This window comes from Brachyhypopomus gauderio, chromosome 10 (genome assembly GCF_052324685.1).
Source record: "Brachyhypopomus gauderio isolate BG-103 chromosome 10, BGAUD_0.2, whole genome shotgun sequence".
NCBI classification, from domain to species: domain Eukaryota; kingdom Metazoa; phylum Chordata; class Actinopteri; order Gymnotiformes; family Hypopomidae; genus Brachyhypopomus; species Brachyhypopomus gauderio.
In genome coordinates, this window is record NC_135220.1 from 2,909,278 (window position 1) to 2,922,624 (window position 13,347).

Sequence of the window (13,347 nt, forward strand, 5' to 3'; positions counted from 1 at the left end):
AACTCGTGAATCAATTTCTGACCGTATACTGTTTATTCCTCATATCAGTGTCTCTAGAAATCTATCGATGTTTGCAGATTACAGTTAGAACTGTGGTTAGACAGAATGGTCACCAAACACTGGAAATCCGCCGTGACACCACAGAAGGAATGATTAAAATGGCTCGAACCATTTGAGTACAGGCCTACCAACGCAAATACCCAACAAGAAGGGATTATGCTCGTTTGTGCGAGCCAAAAATGATTACATTATTACATTAGACGCAACGGACTGCAACACAAATACGTCAGAAAACACCGACGTGCACACATGACGTTGGTTTCGCGTTTAAGATCATGAAACACCGTCAATAATACTTTATTGTATGTGCAGTGAGGTAAAATACATATGTCAGGAAGTCATCGAAAAGCATACGGTTAGGGAAGGTCCAGAGCGGCACTTTGGTGCCCTGTTGTGGCAAAACGGGGGAAGAACTTCCCAACACCAAGAGGCCAAATCAGGTCAAACAGCAAAGCCACGCAGACGTCTACGATGCACGCCACCATCTCCACCATGGGGCTTTAGAAAATACTTTGAAAGTGTAATGCATATTAAAAAAAAAAACGCAAAAGACTGGAGTCATGTTGTGAAATAAACATTTCTGTTTATTAATATTGTCAATATCCCACAGCACAAGAGCCAGAACAAAGACAATGAGCAAGGGAGGAAAGAAAAGGTCACATCCACAGAAGACATGGCAAGAAGTCTCTGAATCTTCATTAGTTCACCTCCAACAGGACAGGACAAGCACGTCACGAGATAAACCCGCAGGTCTAATGTGGTTCTGCAAGTCCTGCGTCTTCTTCGGGAGGAAGAGAGGGAGGGGGGAAAAAAGGAAAGAAAAACAAACAAGAAAAGCACAGTGGGCAACAAGGCCTGTGTTCATTTCTGGGTTTTTATGCATTATGCTTCGTTACGTCACTCAGAGTGTATGTACCAAAACGGTATACTTTAGGTTTGTATTATAGGTACCTATGTAAGCTTTAGGATTAATGGTAAGATGACCAGGGAAATTGAACAATTTAAGAAAAACAAACAAAAAGTAAATGTGTGTTGTGTTGTGTGAGGTACACAGTTCATAAGGCAAAGTCTGCAATGATGCAGTGTTGTTTCTCCCTATATTACCCACTGGTCACGCTGGGTATTGCTACACAGTAATATTCTCTGCCCGTTTAGGTGTTGATCTGTGAGTAGTAACTGAAGCGCAGGGCATTTCAAGGCTATACACGAACAAAGGGAACTACACACAATATTTGGACATGAAACGTTACGGCTCTATGATGCATTTGTTTAGTTTTTTTTTTTTGCAGAAAAGGAAAAGCACAATGGTCATAACAAATCACAATAACACTTTGGTTGCTTGAGAAAGACACTGGCAGTACTAGTCACATCAGACTCTCTTTAAAAGCAACTATGTACAACAAAAAGATCAAGCAAACAAAAACGGGCAAATTCTCGAACGCATCACTACTCCTGAACAGTGGAATCAATTGCACAAAATAAAAAAACAACTGCCTGCAACAAATAAAACAAAAGAAACACTTCAAGTGGTACTGAGGTGAAGAATGTCAGATACATGACCCTACACACAGGTTGGACATCCTGCAGAGATTCATTCATAGATCATCAAATCATCAGACTGGTTTGGTGTGGATCGCCTTGTTTTCGTCCGACATCTGCACTCATTCTCCACCCTTTGCTGTATCCTCTAGATTTCAGATATTTTCAAAATGATCTCCATCAAAACACTTTTCAGTAAGAATGAGAGGTCAGGGGCCTACAAGATTTCAGTGACCTTCAGCACACCACAGCAGGACATCGGCCTGATCCATCTAGAACCTCTTGCTCAGGGACCCCATCATCTCCACGTGAGCCTAGAAGACAACTCAAGACGAGAGACGGCTGAAGGAAGAGTCACAGAGCAGCCGCCACGTCTTCCCCACCTCCAGCACCACCACGAAGGCTCTGCATTTCACCACAGGCAAAACACAAGACCTACTCTGGCACGGGTTCTGCTGCAGACAGGCGGAGGATGGATCACATCATCCTGCCCGGACGGTCAGCGCTGCATGAAAGCACCAGATCCTCCGTGAAGAGCTGCTGGAAGGGAACCAGAGCTGCGGAGTAACGCCCAACACACCAGAGAGGGAGCGCGACCACTCCCCCCCCCCCCCCAAAGCACACAGCCATGAGGCAGTTATTCAGCAGCCTGTGTTGGTGCAGCGCTCCTACACGGGTTTGTGGAGGATGCGGAAGGCGATTGATTTAGAGAAGGTGAAAGTGTACTACTCAACAGAGATGGGACAGCAAGAAATGTTGCCTATTCTATCATATCCAGAATAGATAGCATATATGTTTATATTTCTTTATCTTCCATATTTACAAAGAACATTTTTAGAACATATTTAGACCATTTACAATACAGACAGATCACGTGAGAATACAATTCTCATCAGTCTTTAAATGGCAAAATGGGTAACCAGACAGTACTTTAGTTCAGTTTGTCAGTATCAGCGATGGACCCTGGTGTAGTGTGATCATTATGCATCGGGTTGGTGGTTCTTCTCCAGGGTCTAGTGTTTTTTTTTTTTTGTTTGTTTGTAAAAATGCCCTTTTAAGGCAACAAGAGCAGGACGGCCACAGGTTGTCTTCATCCCACACGGTCAGTAATGTTCCTTCATACAATGTACTTCCTTCCGCTGTTGGTAGAACTCCCTTAAATATGAGGTAAGGACTGCCAAGTCTGTCCCAATGCTGGATCTGAGCAGATGAATAAGGTGTTTGTTTCCCTCTCTCCGTTCTCTTCACAGGGGGGACATCGAGTCACGAAAACATCCCATCCCAAGTCTTCCACTCCTCCCCCAAATTGGCAACGCATCTCCCCTCAAATGGGTCGGACTATAAGATCTCCTCAACACCATGGGCAAAGATCATCACCAGGCCTGGCTCCAGGATCATGTCCTCGCCCATGTGCTGGTTCTCACAGGCCATCACCACCACGGCCTGCTTCCCCGGGATGCGCTTGGCCACGTAGTTCTCGTAGTAGCGGCGGTTCATCTGCCGCGTCTCCAGCGTGGCCAGTCCCTGCGGCCAGTTGCGCTCGTGCGCGTTCTCGATCAGGTCGTTGACGATGGACAGCGGGCAGCCGCTGTCGATCAGCGAGCGCTTGATGACCGCCTGGAGGACAGCATCGGGCGTGGAGATCATACCGCCCCAGCGGGTGACGCGGGCCGGCTGTAGAGAGTTCACCCACCTGAAACGACACGAAAACAAAATGAAAATGGGAATGAAAACAAAACAAAACACATGGGCAATTTGACTGTGAAACTCCACTTAAGGAAACAGAACCAAGACATTATTAGACGATTTGATTTTTTAAATAACTCTTGTTAATAAGGTGCCTTTCTCACTCTCAGGGATACTTTGCAAGTGAAAGGGTTCCTTGTGGTCTTTTCTTATTTAGAGTGACGTGTATGTAACGGTTACATTTTAGCAAACAGAGGCTAGAAGCAGGAGACATATGGCATCCCCCACGGGCGTTCCAGGGCTGAGAAGGACAGCAGGCAGGCAGCACTTACTCCAGGATCTCGTTATACTCTATGCTCTCCTCCAGGTTCTGTAGGTTTGGGTTGGCGCTGCGGATGGCCCTCATATAGGCTTTAAGGAGCTGGATGTCACGCTTCTGCGCACACACGAAAAACAAACCACGAAAAAGACAACTGTTAGTGTTTTTAAAACCTGTATCAGGCGATTCTCTTACAGGAAAGTGTCTGTAGTGTGTGAAGAGGTTGGTGCTTGTTGCGATAGAGCGGACATGTAAAATCACCAACCCACGGTGGACGTGGGGTCTCCAGTGCAGGAGGCCGACGCCCGTCCCTCACCTGCTCTGCCAGCTGGTGCTTGTGCTCGGCCGCCGTCTTCTCCAGGTCGGCGATCTTGGTCTGCTGCAGCTGCACCACGCTGCGCAAGTGCTTGATGCAGTTATGATTGGGCAGCTCGTCCTTGGGCATCTCCAGCCTGGAGGAGGAGACGGGCAAAGTGAACGAAGCTGCAGACGTCTCTCCCTCCAGCGTGCCGCGCACACACACACACAGACCCACACACACACACCCACACACACACTCACAGACAGACACACACACACACACACACACACACTCACAGACACAGCCGGGACACAGATAGCCTACCACTAGTGTTTATTACAACCGATGTCTTAAAATAATCGTTCAATTTCTTATAAAAGTATGTTCTAAAATATGAATCAAGCTAGCATCCCCCTTATCAAATTGCCTGCTTAGGCCCAAGCGTGTCGAGCCCAAGCGTGTCGGCCCCAGCGTGTCGAGCCATGTTGGGGCGCGGCCGTGTTGTCTCCTCACCCACAGCCGTCCTCGCAGGTCACGGGCCGTTTGGGGTTGTGCTCGCAGTCCTTGAGGTGCGAGTGCAGCTGGTCCAGGCGCAGCGTGGCCGTGCAGCCGAAGCCGGCGTTGTCGCACGAGATCTGCAGCTTGGACAGCATGTTGCGCATGATGCGTGGGACGGGCCGGAGGTGGGCCAGGGTCACCACGGTGCGGTCCACCGGACAAATCTGCTGCTGCGCAAACCACTGCGTGATGCACGCGTTGCAGAAGGCATGTTCGCAATGCGGGGCCTTGGGAAGGAAGGGTGAGGGGGGGGGGGGAGAGGGAGAGAGAGAGAGAGAGAGAGAGAGAGAGAGAGAGAGAGAGAGATGGAGAAGGACAGAGAGAAAATTGATTAGGGTGTAACTCGAACTGCATGCAGTTCTTGACTGCTACACCCTTCATCAAGAAGAAAACAAGAAACGCCCTCATCTTGTGAAGACTTTTTATGCATCGTTTCAGTCAGATATCCAAACTATCTCTACTTTCATTTTCAGACTTGTACACAGACCACACACACCTTAATATCCTGCAGCAAAATCACCTAATAAACACTAACAGACATCACATCCAGAGACCCATCATCAGCTTCTTCAAAACAAAGAAAGTGAAAGCAGGTTGAAGCTTTGCTCCTCGTCTCGTCTTTGCAAATTACGGCAGCCTTACATATTTAGTTGACGTGTTCCCATGGTAACTGAACCCACGACCTCGGTGTGAGCGGCTGGGTGGCCGGGCGTCTTGCAGAAGGTGAGCGGCGGACAGGTGGGCGGTTCCTACCTGCACGGGCTCCTCCAGAACTCCACTGCAGATGGGACAAAGCAGATCCTCATCCACTTCCCCCTGGAACCTGGTGACGTCGTAGCCCATGGCACATTACCGGCTCCTGGTGACACCTGCAGCGACACGCGGCCAGAGAGGCCAGGGGGGAGACGGTCAACGTGGAGTCAAAGCAGCAATAAAAGAGGCCATCTGCCCCCCCCCCCAAAGTATATAAATAAACCGTCCAACAAATGGTGCACTTGCACAATCGTGGCCCGTCTGCAGGTGTAAGAGCGTGTATGGTGATGCGGGGAAATGAGACGCAGTTAGATAACCACAGCTGAGACGTGCGCTTTTGGTTCAAATGTACCTCATCTCATGAATAACCAAATGTGCCTGTGTGTACAGAACAAAATGATATGCAATTGTTCCATCTCTACTATGCAATCAAACTCAGATGAGGCTATTTTCTTCCGATTTCAATATTTATTTCTTTATTTTTAACAGACATGACTGGTGGATGTTGATTTAGATCCATTCCAATGTTCCATTTCAAGAAGAATAAATGACAAACGTATACAGGAACATTTTTGGTCAACTTACCTTTTAATGGAAACTTCTTACATAAGAATGTGCAACAAGCTACAGGACAAACCACCAAATGAAATAAATATCAACATCTTTACTTTTTTCAAATGAAAACAAGCACAGCAGGTGATAAAACACACAGCAGATCAGTGTCCTTCTATGATGCAGACAGCACAGGCTTAACACGCTCGCTTAACACAAGGGCAGCCAAGCTACACAAGCACGGCCAGCACCTGTACAGTGGGTCCCACACAGGCTAGTGCAGAAAAGTGATGTTTATTGATCCTCCAGGAGACTGATGCATTCTCGCATCCGCTGAAGGTCAATTCATACAGGTAACGCACGCATGAAGGGCTGGCCAGCGGTAGCTTACAGCTGAGAAGTCTCCTTCTGGACTTCATAGTACACTGAAAGCTGTAATCCACATGGCTGCAGGTGCTTCTCTGAGCCGTCCAGATGGCGTGGGTGCGGCAGTCTGCCCCCCTCCCATGATTATCACTATTTATTCTACATTATAGGTTTGTTAACAACTATATTAACTTGGGATCAAAAAACAAATTGGACAATTCCTTTCTGGTGCTGCTGAACCTTCTCTGAACTGGCTTTAACGACATGGCCTTCACACCGCCCGCTCCATGGTCCGTGATGAACTCTTCTCCCCAGAAGCTGCTCCAGGGCGGTGAAGACCGGAATGACGTATCCTGCTACAGTCGTTGACGAGCTGAATTTCTTTCGCGAGTTCCTCAAACACAGCGAGGTGGGTGAGCTCATTATTAAATCAGTCCCCATGGGGAGGTGGGCTGAATGTGGCCAACAGCTCCAGCCCCACCGCGCACACCGCCCAGCACACACCTGCTCCATCAGCGACGGTGCCACAGAGTAGGTGGTTTCCATTTTGGAGGAACAGGAAGTTGCAGCCCAGTATCCCAGAGCGACCCACTACGCCTGGATGTTGTGAGCTGATAAAACTGAGTGGTTCAGATGGTCCACAGCAGCAGTGGAAGCTCCCTCATCTCCAAATGTAATGCGTGTGCCCTGCAGGACAAAGCTGCGAAGATACCCTCATGCACTGCTTTGGTCATCTATCTAGGGTTGTCTCGCAACGCCACGCTGGGCTCATCTGTTCCACCGCTGCTGTCCAGACTGGTGGAATCATGGCATTTCTTGGCAGTGTACAAGGACTTCAAATCTTCGTCGACCCACTGAGCAGTTCAGCACTGACTCAACATTGACATCAAGTTCATATCGGATGTCCAAATGTCTGTAAAACTAATTGCTGCTTTGGAACAAACCTGTAGCGGGCTGTGTGCGCAGCGTGATACGAGATTAAACAATTCTGGTACTGCACAGTCTGAGAAGTAATGGCTGCTTGCCGTTGGGAACCTTTGACTTAGGTAATGTGTTACATTTCTAAAGCATTTCCTTGACTACAGAAAACAGTTGATTATCCAGTGCTACAAATTCCCCGATTTTCCTGGTCATGTCTTTCGTCTTTTCACTGGTGAAGAAGGAATGTGGGATCTGCTGGCATGGGACTAGTGGAACCGAGTGTTCTCGGAGATGCTCCTTCACTCACTGTGAAGAACTCCCACGCCGAAGACACTAAACACTCGACTGGTATCGGACACATCCACAACAACATCAGCCCCGGTCTCACCAACACCACGCGAGTTTTTAAAGGCAGCATTTGTGCCGCAGACACCCTTGTGTGGTGCGGAGTGTAAAAGCAACTGGCACAAAACTGGTTCTAAGAGGCTGATGGGCCAGTCACCGGTTATGGCCAATCAAATCGAAAGCTGGAGAACTCAAGTCGCCAGCCAAACAAATGGCCACATCTCTACTGGAAAGGCTTAGATGAAGCACCCATCCCAGCTGATGAAGAGCTCTTAGAGCACTGTTAAGAACACACCATCACTCCAATCGCTGGGAGCAAAGGCCGGTAATGCAATAATGGTTCCTGTACAAAGACCTCCTCCCTGTTCCTATTAAGAGACGGCGTTCTGGAGTCAGACGGCTGACTGAGGCAGTGGAGCATGTGAACGCTGTGGAGAGTGAGATTACGGGTGATGTCCTACACTAGTGATCTGTGCACACTCTTCTGCATGCTGTAGTACTCAGGAAGCCAGCTCCAAGCTTAAGTGGCACGCTGGATATCCCATTTCAGGGCCGGCCTATTTTTGTGGTAAGGGTGGAATTTTTTCAGCCTCTTCTGACGCTTATGAAGAACCCAATTTGAATGCGCATCAATCCAAAGCAACGGCCTTGCTCCTCAACCTCAAAAAAAACAAAAACACGCTGGCATAAATGTGCTGCTTCCAAGGACAGACTCTTGGAAACCAGCACAAACTTCTCACTAAGCAGACCAACAGGGAGCTCAGGTCTGTGTGAACTGCATTCTTGACATTGTCCCTCTCTTTCATCGTCACTGGGTGTGCCTACGCCAAGATAATGCATCCCAGTATAGGAAAGAAACCAAAGACACGCTTGTATACTCTAAATAAAACCCTTCCCCTTCTGACCTTTCAAAGCTTTTTCTTTTTAGGGATCTTTGTTCATTACTAAAACATATCTCTTCTTCCGAAACAGATGAACAAAATATGGAATCAAGGCCCCAGTGTAACCAGAATTTCATTCAGGACCAAAAATCCTGTGCTGCTTATTAAATTACATGGTTCCCGCCCTGGTCCCACCTACAAAATGAAGTGTTGTGTGCAAGCTTGCCAAAAATGAGACACGCCTACTTCTAACTTGACAGCCGCACTCACTCTGATGTGTGGACAAAATCTGTCTTTAGCCATTCGTGCATACGCAGAGCACCATCTCGTCATCCTGAGATAAATATTTCCATTTTGCTTGGCTGTTTAATAATGAGAGTGAGACCACTCAAGCCATTAGCTTAATGAATCGATTATGTTAGTATCATGCTAGTCGGGGAAGTGAACTTGCAGAGGCCACAAGCTTTTAGATAAACAATGCTTGATAGCAACGACAGTTAAGCAACATCCCATCCCAAGATCTCAGAAACAGCATTAGGCTGGAGCTATTATCACATTACAATCTGTTGGAGTGAACAGGCTGGTAAATTGGATAAAATTAGATTTTGAAGGGAAAAAAAAACAAAACAAAAACAACAAGAAGTATTGGCTAATTAATAACCTGATGAATGTGTTGAAAAATGGCGTTTGAAAAGGCGTTAAAAATACAGAATGTCATATGCTGAGGTGCCAGAATAAAAGCTTTGGCTCTGTTTTCAACTGGAGGCCAAGAGAAGCACAGAAGCCGTATGTTTCTACAGCGGCCACGTCTACATGCAGCTAGCACAGCAGGGCACGGAGTGACGAAAAATACATCAGTGCCACATCATCAAAACAATCTGAAAGAGGACAAATACAAGTTCACAATGGGGATGAAAGGGTGATTGCTTCATGGTACAATTCCCAGAGGTTAGTGGTTACTTATCATTATAACAGTGGTTGATTACCTCGGTTTGAGAAACTCCAACATTAATCGCAGTCCAGCATCAACCAGTGGGAACAAACCTTTTAGAAAACATGCTTTTTCAGAAACTTAACAAAAATACTGACATATACCACAATAATCATTTTATTTTTTTCTACCATTTCATCTGGAGTGCAGTTAGATATGCTCACGAAATGACCCGAAGCAAGAAAGCGTCACACACCAAGACGAGCACAACCGGCAGCCTCTCAGCCTTTACTGAAAACCAGCGCTTCTTCTGAGAGAGCCGAGATGCCCACATGCCACGCTCTCTGCTACATTACCAACATGATCAAACGCTCTTTCTTCACGAACAGCACAATTCCCCAAAAGAACAGCATGACGAATAAAAACAAACCCTGAAGTTGTTCTGAGTCCAGATCAATACCCTACTACCACCACCACTGACTGCCATTTCTACACGTCAACACTGAATTCACCCTGTAAATCATTTATGTACATAAATCATTCTACTTAAAATCATTAGTGAGAATTTTTATTACAAAAGTTATCACCGTGATGGCTGTATAAGATTATAATTAACCTTTCGGACTAACCCAATTTTAGCAATAGCTTGTTTATGTGAAATATTGAAGGCGTCTGAATGAACCTGGACATGTGCTCTGGGCTTCATGTGAAACTGAAGACCTCACCAAATGACGCAGCATGCTAACCCACCAAGAGATTATTCATCTTATTCAATCTATAAATTTACAAATAATGAATTTAGAAAATTTAGAAAAGCACCCTTAAAGACACAATCAGAAGGGACTGATGCCATAAGGCACCAAGAAGCAGGGCTGGGATTTCATTGGTAGACAGATAACAGTCAAATGTGCACATGGAAACATTCACAACGCACGGCTGACAGGAGGCGGAGTGAGAGAAACACGTACCTCATTCAAGTGCTGCCATCAGACGCTCTGTCGATCAGCCTTCCTCATGGGTCACACGGCCTCGTGTGAAAACGGCATCTTCCTGAAATGAAAAACCATTAGGCAACATTAATCCTCCATCGCAATCCAAACAGCAAGCCCTGAATCTGCCCGACTGGAGGCTCGTCCAGGTGCTCTGCGCTACCTCACAGTGCTAATGAAAGACCTTCTCCATAAACTACTCAGAGCGTTGGTTCATTCTCCATTTTCAGAGCAAATAATAAGATCAAGCCGTGTAAGCTACATCCCTTAAACAAAGAGGAAACTCAAACCCCTAAAAGGATTAGGAAGGAGTGAAGTCCACCATTCAAAACGGATGGCGTGACAAAATCTTAGGTTAAACCAACTGTTCGGTAAATGGAATGTTTCATGATTAACATTTCATTCACTGTTACTGGGGGGCGGGGAGAGCCATCGGTAAGAACATCAATGAAACCTAATCCCAAATGTGAAATCTAATCCCAAATGTGAAATCTAATCCCAAATGTAGAACCTAATCCTGAATGGGAACGACAGATTTTCACCAGTTAAAAATCATACCTTCACACTGCCTTGATTTCCTTTACCTCATTAACATTATAACAGCAATTATTATTACACTCACTAACTGTGAACGAAACAAGAGAGGACGCTTTAGATGTCATGATTTCTTTTCATAGACAGAGAAAGTAAACAGGATTTGAGGTAAATCCAAAAGCCAAATGAGAAACAGGCTATTCTAAAGGTCTCTCTGTGTGTGTGTGTGTGTGTGTGTGTGTGTGTGTGTATTTAAAATGCCTCAGGATGCTAGATGCATATTCTAACCATGCCTGCCAGAGGACTTTTAATCTCTGAACTTGGAATTGACACCACTAATACACACACACACACACACACACACACACACCACAACAGCAGAGACGAAACTAAAGCTGTCCTGTATATATGTTGTCAGCTTCAGCTCAGTTATCTACACAGTCCTCTTATTTTCACAGCTTACTTAGCGCTAATCCTCAGAAACAAAAAATCAGATGTGTGGGGAGTATCAAGTTCTGTGCACTAGTGCCATATAGACCTCTATACAGTATAGATCCCTCCCCCTTACACATTTGAACAATAGATGTTCAGGCCTGCTAAGCTATATAAGATATATAACTGTGCTGAAAGGGTTAAACGGGGAATCCTCATTTTTTGCATATCTGCCAGCCTATCACAGATGGGGGGAAGCGCCCCACTTGGATGCTGGTGACCTAATTTCAGCATAGCAACACAGACAGGAAGGCATGATTAGAATATGCAGCCTGCATCCTGAGGCATTTTAAATACCTTCACTTGGCAACCCAAAGGTGGGCAGTGTTGCCAGGTCCACCCCTCCTCATGCCACAGAAAGGGCATTTGTAACCGTAAACATCAGACTCAATACTTTAGTGTTTTTATTAACCACATGCGTTGTTGAAAGCAGGCTTTTAAACTGCTGTTACCTCGAACACTGTGATATGACAAAATACAGTGTTTGTTTTACATATACAGAACGACAGAGAAGTAACTGAGGCACAAGTACTCCGTCCCCTTTCCAAACATCAATGCTCACATCACCAGTGGTCTAGCTTCCGAGTTCTCTGTTTGGTCATGATTTGAAATTATAGCTTTGGACAAGAACAAATTCTTATTTGGCTTTATAGCTTTAAAACGTGGACAAAGTAAAATTGGTGATCAATACGATTATACGGGTACATTTTTTTAAAGGATTCAAAAACAGACGGTCCTACCAGCCATGTAGCTACATAACTAAATGTATTAGCTGGCTATGCCTCCCAATGTGCACCACGGATTCCTGAAAACAGTCCAAGCTAAACTAAACACGTAAATAAACTAAACAAATAAATAATTAGCTATGTATCCACATACCAACCTAACTTTGTGACCCAAAAATAACCCAATACCCAATTTTAAAGCTGTTAGTTATCCCAGCTAGCACAGTTAGCTAACTATTCTGACGGGCTTGTGGTGAGCCAACAGCTGGGCTTACATTTACAGAACTCGGTTAACCCACACACACCGGCTCGCCTGTCGGAGCAAGCGAGCGGTTACCTCAGCGTTATAACGTAACGCGCGCTTGGTTAAACCAAGCTAGTTAGGAAGCTAACGTTGGTTAGCTATGAGCGGACCAATTACCATAGATAACCACTAGCCAGCTAGCTAGGCTAACGTTAGCGAACCAGAGCTAACGGCTATCTGCGTCAGCATTCGGCTAACTTAGCTAGCTAGCGGTGCTATCGCACGTTAGCTAAATAACTTAGTTAATTCTTAACTAAAGGAACTTATACTTATTTATTTACTCATTTTACTTATTTAGCTTATACTTATTTATTCTTGACTAAAGGGAAGTTATACGAGTAATCAGAGCGGTCATCACATTCCTGTTTGAGCTAGCTAGCCATGCTAGCCACATAGGCGCCCGTGCACACCGTGTTATGCTACACCCAAACATGCTAGTTAGCTAGCCAGCGGGCTAACGGAGACGTCTTCGCCAGCTGACTGGTTAGCCCGTTAGCTTACCAACTCAACCAACTCGGACGATTAATGGACCTCACAGCGCGTTAACCAGCTAGCTGTCAAGTGTTTGCGACGCAGTTTGGGCGCGATACCTGTTCCGGTAGCCAGACACGTCCTCGAGTCGACGAGATTATTTCGATTTCTACACTTTCGTTTGCTCATCTGTAAAACGACACCGTTTTCTCTTCCTTAGCCAAACGGATGTCACTTGTAAGTCCGGCCCTCGCGGTCCTGTGGTTCGGTGTGCCGCTTCGCTACCAGGAAAAGGGGGGGTGACACAAGCATCATTAAAACCCTGGACAGTAAAACTCTACCATAATAATCACCATTTTCTTCATTTTTTTAACTATTCAGTTACATTAGGAATGTGGTTGCATACTTGTTGTACGGATCTGCCAAAATGTTATAATAGGTTTTCTGTTATTAGTGTAATTTCGTGAAGTTCAAAAAGCTGCGTACTGAGGAATGCACGCCTACATTTTTCCATTCTAGCATTTACGCCTGTGGCCGCCCTGTGACATCCATCCATCCATCCATCCATCCATCCATCCATCTATCTATCTATCTATCTATCTATCTATCTATCTATCTAT

The 13,347-nt window shown here is 45.8% G+C and overlaps 1 protein-coding gene across 2 annotated transcripts; it reads right to left on the reverse strand.

Annotated features, from left to right (window-relative positions):
* Window positions 1–618: 618 nt before the first annotated feature.
* Window positions 619–13,013, reverse strand: rnf41 (ring finger protein 41). Of its 2 annotated transcripts, XM_077018723.1 has the most exons (8): window positions 12,847–13,008; window positions 10,181–10,262; window positions 9,268–9,325; window positions 5,217–5,332; window positions 4,419–4,690; window positions 3,921–4,056; window positions 3,618–3,721; window positions 619–3,292 (listed from the first exon to the last, which is right to left on the reverse strand). In XM_077018723.1, the coding sequence occupies exons 4-8, from the start codon at window positions 5,304–5,306 to the stop codon at window positions 2,938–2,940; spliced, it is 957 nt and encodes a 318-aa protein (XP_076874838.1). In that variant the 5' UTR covers window positions 5,307–5,332; window positions 9,268–9,325; window positions 10,181–10,262; window positions 12,847–13,008; the 3' UTR covers window positions 619–2,937. The 2 variants fall into 2 exon arrangements, with proteins under 2 accessions (XP_076874838.1, XP_076874837.1); XM_077018722.1 differs by lacking the exon at window positions 9,268–9,325 and having other exon boundaries at window positions 12,847–13,013.
* Window positions 13,014–13,347: the final 334 nt, after the last annotated feature.

Coding starts and splice junctions, on each gene's coding strand:
- rnf41 (XM_077018722.1), bottom strand. CDS start 5,306: ATGGGCTACGACGTCACCAGGTTCCAGGGGGAAGTGGATGAGGATCTG. Junction 4,691..5,216: donor TTCTGGAGGAGCCCGTGCAG/GTAGGAACCGCC, acceptor TTCCTTCCCAAG/GCCCCGCATTGCGAACATGC. Junction 3,722..3,920: donor AGCACCAGCTGGCAGAGCAG/GTGAGGGACGGG, acceptor GTGTGTGCGCAG/AAGCGTGACATCCAGCTCCT.